Consider the following 9,047-nt stretch of genomic DNA (forward strand, 5'->3'; position numbering starts at 1 on the left):
CCAGTGGGTTGATGCTCTTGTCAGACAAGTCATAGTCTGTAGATGCATTGTTCTTGATCAGTTTGCCATCCTTGATGAGGTAGCCTTGACCAATCTTGTAAATCTGCACATGAGAGTCAACAACTGAGAAGACAGTCCTGAGAACCAGCATCCAAAGTCAGGTAGGAACCCTGAATGTCAGCAACTGGCCTGTTACCCAGATCAGCATAAAGTGGGACGTCTACAATTGTTTTCCTAGGTAAATGGGCCAGATTAAAACACTATTTGCTGGATGAATAGTTCTAGAACTTAGGACAAAGTGGCTCCTCTTTTATAGTTACCAAGCATCTTTTGTTTTTTGTTTTTTTTTTTTTTTTGTTGTTTTGAGACAGGGTTTCTCTGTATAGCCCTGGCTGTCCTCAAAATCAGAAATCCACCTGCCTCTGCCTCCCAAGTGCTGGGACTAAGGGTACGCCACCACCGCCCGGCTAGCCTGCAGTAGTTGACGGGGAAGGGCTCAGCCCACTGTGGGTGGTGCCATCACCAAGCAACTACTAAATCTAGGTATGGTAGCAACTCAGGCCTGTAATCCTAATAATCCTGAGGCAGACACGGGACTGCCCCAACTCCAAGGCAGCTGATGCTATGCTGCTGTTATCTCAAAAAGCATAAAAACTGCTTATAGAGCTGGAGAGATGGCTCAGTGATTAAGAGCACTGACTGCTCTTCCAGAGGTCCTGAGTTCAATTCCCAGCAACCACATGGTAGCTCTCAACCATCTGCAATGGGATCTGATGCCCTCAGTGGTGTCTGGAAATAGCTACAAGTGTACTCAAAAATTTTAAAACTGCTTATAATTTAAACTGTAAAAATTTCCAACAACACTCGCCGGGCGTGGTGGTGCAGGCCTTTAATCCCAGCACTGGGGAGGCAGAGGCAGGCGGATTTCTGAGTTCAAGGCCAGCCTGGTCTACAAAGTGAGTTCCAGGACAGCCAGGGCTATACAGAGAAACCCTGTCTCAAAAAAAAAAAATTTCCAACAACAAAAATTTCCTGGTAAAGGGTTAGGGCATTAATTAAACCTGGGCTAGGCAGTGTCATATGGATTCCTAGGATTGACTGTCCCATGAACCCAATAATACCCTCTCTCATTTGCAGCCTTACCTTCTTGTTAATCTCTGTTCGGTGGTGGTAGCCTTTCTGCCCAGCTCGAGCCACAGAGAAGGCGACACGGGCAGGGTGCCAGGCTCCAATACAGGCAACTTTGCGCAGACCTCGATGGGTCTTTCGGGGCAGTTTCTTTGTATGCCAACGACTGGTTACCCCTGGAAAGAATGTTAACTTAGGAGGGCTGGGCATGTTCCTGTTCCTTCCCAATGAGTACTCAAAATACCTGATTAGTTCACTGATTACAAAATTATCTAACAATGGTAAATCTGAATCACAATTCAATCCCAACCCCACATTCCTGTCCTATTTTAAATCAGACTGGATGGCTATCTGCCTAAATAGTTATTTGCAGCTTCATGTGTCACTATGTGGCCAGAAGTTGCCATGTGTTTATTGGGTTGAGGCAGTTTTATTTAACCAGATATGTACTCTAGGGAGCCCAATTCATCCTTCATGGCCACCTGGCGTTAAGGGTCCTCATATTTGAGCTGTTACTCCTTTTCTTAGCTCATTCTCTGGTCAACTTGACCAGCTGACTGCTGTTCCCAGAAGGCAGGCAGGCAAGGAAATGCTGCCACCTCATCACTAGGTGCTGTGTCCAGCATACATTCCAGGGTCTCACATCATCACCCGCAGAAACTACAGCAAAGCTTACCTTTGTACCCTTTGCCTTTTGTCACGCCAATGACATCAATCATCTCATCCTGGCCAAACACCTGGTTCACGGGAACCTGCTGCTCGAGCCTCTCTCGGGCCCAGTCGAGCTTCTCAGCCACAGTGCCTCCATTCACCTGGATCTCCATCAAGTGCGCCTTCTTCTGGCGCAGAGGAAGCAGACGCATCTAGAAGAAGCAGATGAAGCTTACAACAGGCTGGTGATACAAGACCATCTAGAGAAGCAAGCCCATCAGTTAAACAGTGTCGTCACAGGGCCCTCTGCTGGTTGACTATAAGGATTTAAGACACCAGAAATGTCTCTAATCCCTCTCACATCACAAAATGCCTGCAAATTACACCAAACTTTCGGTGCTTACCTGAGTGTGGGCGATGATGCGGATGACCTGGCAGTACTTCTTCATGCTGTTGAAATCCTTCTCCAGCTGCTTCTTGCCTGTGTCATCCTGCCATTTCTTACAGTACTTGGTGAAAGCCTTCTTCTTAGACTTGTGCCTTCAGGAGCAGAGCACAGTTGGGGGAGGGGCCCGGTGCAGGCCTTCATCACCCTTGCAATGGGTGAGAGGAAGGCAGACTGGCACCATTTGGGGATGGGGCTCATTGCCGGCTTCTAAGGAGCCTTTTCCACCGGCAAGCGGAGCCTGGATGAAGCTCATCGGGCGGAGCCGAGCGGAGCTGAGCAGAGGTCCACAGGTTAATATAAGCCACAAATATACACAACACACGACTCTCGCTGCTCCAGGGCACCAGACCTTCCCTTTATCTGGGGGCACATCTTATAGTAGTGGAAGTCAGGGGCTCAGGCCAGAGGCAGGGGACCTATCTAGTACAGACTAGGCCATCATCTAAGCCTAAAAGGATTACCCCACACTAAGGCCCAGATGCAGGACATGTCTGTTTTCCAGCTTCCCTGCCACTTCAGTGTCAAAGCAACGCTAACACTTTTGCTAACCAGGCCTGACTCGCAACCCCAAGGGTGAACAGTCAGCCTTTGGCTGAAAAACCCTTAGATCCAAGCTCCTTCACTTTACATCCCAGCTCAGTGTGCCCCTTACTTCCAGGGGAGCCCAAGAGCTTCTCAAGTCTCTTACCAGTTCTTATAGAAGCGCCTTTTACACTCATCGCTGATGTGCTCAGCAAATACAGTCTTGAAGGTCCGGAGGCCTCGTGGGGTCTCAACATATCCCACAATGCCCACAACCACCATTGGGGGGGTTTCCACAATGGTCACAGCCTCCACGACTTCTTTCTTGTTCACCTCTGTGAAGACAAACAGGCATAGGCTTCAGTGGGAGCACAAATACCCCCACCACATACAAGTGTCCATTTAGACAGAATGGCTGTCTCTGCACCAGAATACTGGGCCTTCCAAGACTGCTCTTCAGATTTGCGGGATCTCCATCTGCAGCTTTTAACAACTGAGCCAAAGTTTCTAGCCTCCACTTTACTTTGCAAGGCTGCTAATCTAACAGGCACCATGCCAGGTGGTGACTATCACCACTGAAGCAGCAAAATGCCATGTGCTATATCCATTCCGTCTCAAAAGAACTTTATCACAAGTCTGGTTTCATGTCCAGAATACAGTTGTCAAGTGTGTCTACCTTTTCAGAGTACCTAGGTTTGATTCCAGGCAGCCACATGGAAAGAACCAACTACCCAAACAGGACTTTGCACAGTAATGTGTTAAATTTTGCTAGGCCAAAACACTACCTCTTTTAGGCTCCCTTAGCATGGGCACTACCACCTTAAGTCAGGCTTTGTTCTAGACTTAGCACAAAGCACCCCAGGATGGAGCTATTGTGCTCCTTTGGAAACTTACTGTTAAATACAGGCAAAATTACACAGAGCCTAAGTTGCACAAAGAAGTATTGTACATACTAGATCCTGGCCTGTCAACTTCCCGGACGATGTGGGTCATGCCAGCCTTGTAACCCAGAAAGGCTGTGAGGTGAACAGGCTTGGAAGCGTCATCCTTTGGGAAGCTCTTCACTTTCCCACGATGCCGGCTGCTGCGCTTTCGAGGCAGGAAGCCCAAGGACCCATGCCTGGGAGCTGAGAATTTCCTGTGAGACTGAGGTAAAGGGAGAGATCACCAACACTGCTCTCAGTTTTCCAATCAAGCCCAAAGGAGGGTTCTATATTTACAGGAATTGTATCAGAGGATAGACTGCAATAGGACTTCAGCTTAATGCTTTCAGTTTCCATGACTTTCAAACACAAACAGCTAAATTACACTAAAAGACCGATGGGTGAACTTTCAAGAATAACCCATGTGACTAAATGGCAACATGGCGTATCAAGATGGAGCCTAATGCAAGTCGGCCTCAAACACTCCTAAAGCCAAATCAGAACTTGACATTCAGCACAGAGTTTCTGTCCGCCCGTCAAAAGGTTCATCATTTGTGGCTTCTGAGAACTCCAGAGATGCACCTTCCACTCTTACCACATTACAAAATGGAGATCCTACCCGATTTGCCAAATTTCTCCATTTTAGCCAACGCATTCCTAAAGTCCACGGCCATCCCTACCAGACTGACTACGGAACCTGCCCTCGAATTAACCACAAAACAGCCCATTCCGTGAGTCCCTTAGGGTTACGCCCTGATATCAAATGAGTCCCAAACAGGCCCAGGCCGGTCCCACACATGCTCCGTAAGGCCGTTAAGGTCCCTGGATTTCGGGATGGTCGCAGCCCTCACATCGACCCCCTACTACATCCTTTTAGGATTGGTGAGGCCGGGACGGCGCCTATGGGAGGCGAATACAGCTAGGCCCACAGGAGACCAAGGAAAAAGGCAGCATGGCCGTACGTACCATCTCGCCGCCGCACGCCGCTGATAGAGACCGACGAAAAGCCAGTGCAGGCTATATAAAGCCAAATGATGACTCCGCCCCCTGAGCGTGGGAACGTGTTGACGCATGGGCGTCGGGTCGCAGGGCGCGCGTTCAACGTCATTTTACACACATTTTTCCCGCCCACTAGGATTGACAAATAGCATCTACGGGGAGTGATTCGGTTCAAGCTTAGCGAAACGCCTCGTCGACGCTGAGGTTTAGAATGTAAAGAGACTACGGCGTTCTGCAGCAGCCAAATTTCATGATAATGAAGAAAAATGAAGGCATTGTGCTTCCTCTCACCTCTAAAACGGAATCACACAAGGCTAGTCCTACACAGCAACGAAAACAACGGCGTTGAAGTAGGCTTAGTGTGAGACAACTGACCGCGTTGCTCTTAAGATAGACTGAATGAAACTGCTCTTTTTGCCTAACCAGTGATGTGATCACCAACATTGCTCTCAGTCTTACAATCGAGCCATGCCTTTAATGCGCCATGATTTCGGGCACATCTCCCTCAAGTCCTGTCTCTGCCATTTCAGACTCCAGATGCCATGTCCTGTTCATATTTTGTTCTTAATTTTCAGATTTACAAATGTGTTGAGTTTTTTCCTCCCTGTGTGTACGTATGTGCGCCACGTGCGTGCTTGACATTTTCAGAAGTCAAAACAGTGGACCGTTGTTAATGCTGTGAACTAGACCTGGGTCCCGTGGGATGACAAGTTTTCTTAACTGCTGAACCATCTCTCCAGATCAAGAATCTTATTTTTCGAACAGCAACATAGGTTTATTAAAATTAAAAAATTAATTTCTGAAAGTGGAGGAGCTCCACTTAAGAATATCTTAAATAAGTTCTTTTTAATTTTATATTTATGACTGTTTTCCTCATTTATGCACGTGCACCACATATGTGCAGTACCGGGGAGATTTGAAGAGAGTGTGGAACCCTCTGGAACTGGAGTTACAGATGGTTGTTGTGCTGGGAAACCAAATCTTGGTCCTCTGCAAGAGCCCTTAATTCCTAAGACATCCCTCTAGTCCCAAGAAGAATCATTTTTTCTCTTTCTTTCTTTCTTCTTCTTCTTCTTTTTTTTTTTTTTTTTTTTTTTTTTTTACAGGGTTTCTCTGTGAAGCCCTGGCTGTCCTGGAACTCACTCTTTAGACCAGGCTGGCCTCGAACTCAGAGATCTGCATGCCTCTGCCTACCAAGTGCTGGGATTAAAGGAGTGCACCACCACCTCCCGGCTTTTCTTTTCTTTCCTTTTTTTTTTTTTTTTAAGATTTATTTCTTTTTTATTTAGGTGTGAACACTGTAGCTGTCTTCAGACACACCAGAACAGGGCATCGGATTCTATTACAGATGGTTGTGAGCCACCATGTGGTTGCTGAAAATTGAACTCAGGACCTCTGGAAGAGCAGTCAATGCTCTTAACCACTGAGCCACCTCTCCAGTCCTTCCTTGCTTCCCTCTTTCTTTCTTTTTTTTTTTTTTAATTTATCTATTTTTATTTTATGTGCATCAGTATTTTGCCTGTACATATGTCTGTGTGAGGTTGTCAGAGCTTGGAGTTACAGACAGTTGTAAGCTGCTATGTGTAAGATTTTGAGTAGGAGCCCGGTGTGGTGGCACACGCCTTTAGTCCCAGCACTTGGGAGGCACAGGTGGATTTCGAGACCAGCCTTGTCTACAAAATGAGTTCCAGGACAGCCAGGGCTACACAGAGAAACCCTGTCTCGAAAAACCAAGAAACAAAACAAAACAAAACAAAACAAAAATAACACCAGCCTTTTGGGAATCAGGTTTTGAACTTTGACCCTGTTCTCTGTCCACAAATACTTCCTGGCCATGTGGCAGTTCTCAAGCTCTTTGGTTCTGTCTTTAAGGCAGCCTCCTTTAACAATGAAGAATAAGGACAGGCAAGTTGGTGCAATTTTGGTAAGAGAGGCTGGAGGGTCAGTGGATCAAGGTATCCTTGATTACTACATGAGACTAGGGAAAGACTCATAAACTGATTCTAAAATAGGTTTAGAAAAATCAAAAAAAAAAAAAAAAAGAAAAGAAAAATCAAGTCTTCAAGCCGTGTATAGGGCCACATGTCTTTAATTTCAGCACTTGGGAGGCAGAGCAAGCAGATCGCTGCGAGTTCAAGGCCAAGCTGGTCTATGTAGGTAGTTGTAAGCCAGCCAAGGCTATATAGTGAGACCCTGACTCAAATAAAATTTAAAATTAACACCGTTAGAAAATTAGAACTGCCAGGTGTGGTGGGACACACCTTTAATCCCAGCACTCGGGAGGCAGATGCAGTCAGATTTCTGAATTCGAGGCCAGCCTGGTCTACAAAGTAAGTTCCAGGACAACCAGGGCTATACAGAGAAACCCTGTCTTGAAAAACCAAAAAAAAAAAAAAAAGAAAGAAAGAAAAAAAAAAAGAAAAGAAAATTAGAACTTTGGGGCTAGAAATTTGGCTCAGTTGGTATAATATTTGCTTAGCCTGCATGAAGCCCTTCCTTTGATATAAAAGTCCAGGCATTTGGCATAGACCTTCCATTCTTTCTTCCCAAGAGAGACAAAATGGAACCAGGGATATGCAGACCCACAGAACAGCCATAAAGAGGAAGCACAGACCTCTAGGTATTGTACCATAGCAACTTCTTCCCAGATGAAACATTCTGTACTGCAAGGGAGGTTCCTGAGACTCAGAAAGTAAGCAACTCACAAGTCTCAGGAAGTTCCTGAAGCTTACCAGATTCACAGGTTATATAAACTAAGAATTGCTGAGGAGAGACTTTTCTACCTATTGAGCTGCCTGGGTGCTGTGCAGAGAGCTCCAAGATTGCCAGTGAGCTTTTTGGTGCTGGAGTTAACTGTCCTTGAGCCATCCATGCTCCTGTAGTAACTTCAATCAACTCATTGCTTCATCAAGTTAGACTTGATATGGAATCATTCTCTGGGCTGTCATCTATGTCATCTCTGAAGTGAAAGATATTTATTCACACTTTCCTACAGAAGTTCTCACACAACAGGTTCATGGATCCTGACTGATCCATGATCAGGAGCAATGAGGCTGTTATTTGTTTGCTTGTTTGTTTTACATATATGTGTCAGTGTTTGAACACATGCACTTGAATGCAGGTACCCAAGGAGTCTGCAGGCAACAGATCCCTCTGGAGCTGTAGTTATAAGTTATCAGCCACCCAGTGTTACTACTAGGATCTGAACTTTGCCCCACCACAAGAGCAGTATTTGCTTTTAATCACTGGGCCCTCTCTCCAGTTGTATTAGTTAGGGTTTTACTGCTGTGAACAGACACCATGACCAAGGCAACTCTTATAAAGGACATTTAATTGGGGCTGGCTTACAGGTTCAGAGGTTCAGTCCATTATCAAGGTGGGAACATGATAGCATCCAGGCAGGCATGGTGCAGGAGGAGGTGAGAGTTCCACCTCTTGTTCTGAAGGCATCTAGAAGAAGACTGGCTTCCGGGCAGCTAGCACAAAGGTATTAAAGCCCATGCCCGGGACTGGAGAGATGGCTCAGTGGTTAAGAGCACTGTTCTTCCGAAGGTCTTGAGTTCAAATCCCAGCAACCACATGGTGGCTCACAACCATCCGTAATGAGATCTGATGCCCTCTTCTGGAGTGTCTGAAGACAGCTACAGTATCAGCTACAGTATACTTACATATAATAAATGAATACATCTTTAAAAAAAAAAAAAAAAGCCCATGCCCACAGTGACACACCTACTCCTACACGGCCTAGTCTCAAGTACCTAAAAGGCTGACACTTGAACTTAAGTCTGAAGCAAGCCTTGAACTAATTCTCTAGTCTCCACCTCCCAAGTTCTAGGACTACAGCCAACCTGGTTTAGAAATAAGGAGGGTTACACAAGATATTGTGAAACTATGATCATTTGCCACGGTGCTTAATAACAAAGATGATGTTAATCCGATGGGTGACCAGAGCTGCTGAAAGGATGTCCTCCCAGAAGTCTTTTCAGTTTAAGGTTACCACAGCCTCTGCGCAGGCTCATGGCTCTTGTTCACTCATTGGCATTAGCAGTTCAGCAGTTCCCAGAGCTTTAGGGACGGTGTGCCAGGAAGAAGGACCAGGACCCGACAGATATCACATATCTCTTTCGCAGGGGCAGTTAGATAGGATGAATACATCCATCTGTAGCTGACTGACAAGGGCCCATCATATTGAGTGCTTGTGGGAGTCCAGTGGGTGGGTGTTAAGGCACCCAGATGGCTCCTTATATTCTGCTATATTCTTCACGAACAGGTCTATGCCAATAGTAAGAACTCTGGGAGTTTCAGGCCAGTTTGGTCTACAGACAAGTCCCAGGACAGCCAGTGTTGGACAGTGAGATCCTTTTTTTTTTTTTTTT

The 9,047-nt window shown here is 46.0% G+C and overlaps 1 protein-coding gene and 3 non-coding genes across 4 annotated transcripts in view; all 4 read right to left on the reverse strand.

Annotated features, from left to right (window-relative positions):
- Rpl3 (ribosomal protein L3) overlaps positions 1-4,724 on the reverse strand; it is a 5,848-nt gene extending 1,124 nt beyond the window's left edge. Inside the window, exons 1-7 of the mRNA XM_021182780.2 lie at positions 4,639-4,724; positions 3,703-3,895; positions 2,916-3,084; positions 2,184-2,319; positions 1,805-1,991; positions 1,144-1,304; positions 5-103 (exon numbers count right to left, since the gene is read on the reverse strand). Coding sequence (XP_021038439.1) covers positions 5-103; positions 1,144-1,304; positions 1,805-1,991; positions 2,184-2,319; positions 2,916-3,084; positions 3,703-3,895; positions 4,639-4,641 — 948 coding nt within the window. The 5' untranslated portion in view covers positions 4,642-4,724. The remainder of the gene's footprint in view (positions 1-4; positions 104-1,143; positions 1,305-1,804; positions 1,992-2,183; positions 2,320-2,915; positions 3,085-3,702; positions 3,896-4,638) is intronic.
- LOC115029497 lies at positions 1,688-1,774 on the reverse strand. Its single transcript, XR_003835066.1, has one exon. It is a non-coding gene; the product is annotated as a small nucleolar RNA U83B (small nucleolar RNA).
- On the reverse strand, positions 2,320-2,374 carry LOC115029502. Its single transcript, XR_003835070.1, has one exon. It is a non-coding gene; the product is annotated as a small nucleolar RNA U82P (small nucleolar RNA).
- LOC115029452 lies at positions 4,166-4,229 on the reverse strand. Its single transcript, XR_003835028.1, has one exon. It is a non-coding gene; the product is annotated as a small nucleolar RNA SNORD43 (small nucleolar RNA).
- Positions 4,725-9,047: the final 4,323 nt, after the last annotated feature.

Source organism: Mus caroli, chromosome 15 (assembly GCF_900094665.2).
Source record: "Mus caroli chromosome 15, CAROLI_EIJ_v1.1, whole genome shotgun sequence".
Lineage (NCBI taxonomy): Eukaryota > Metazoa > Chordata > Mammalia > Rodentia > Muridae > Mus > Mus caroli.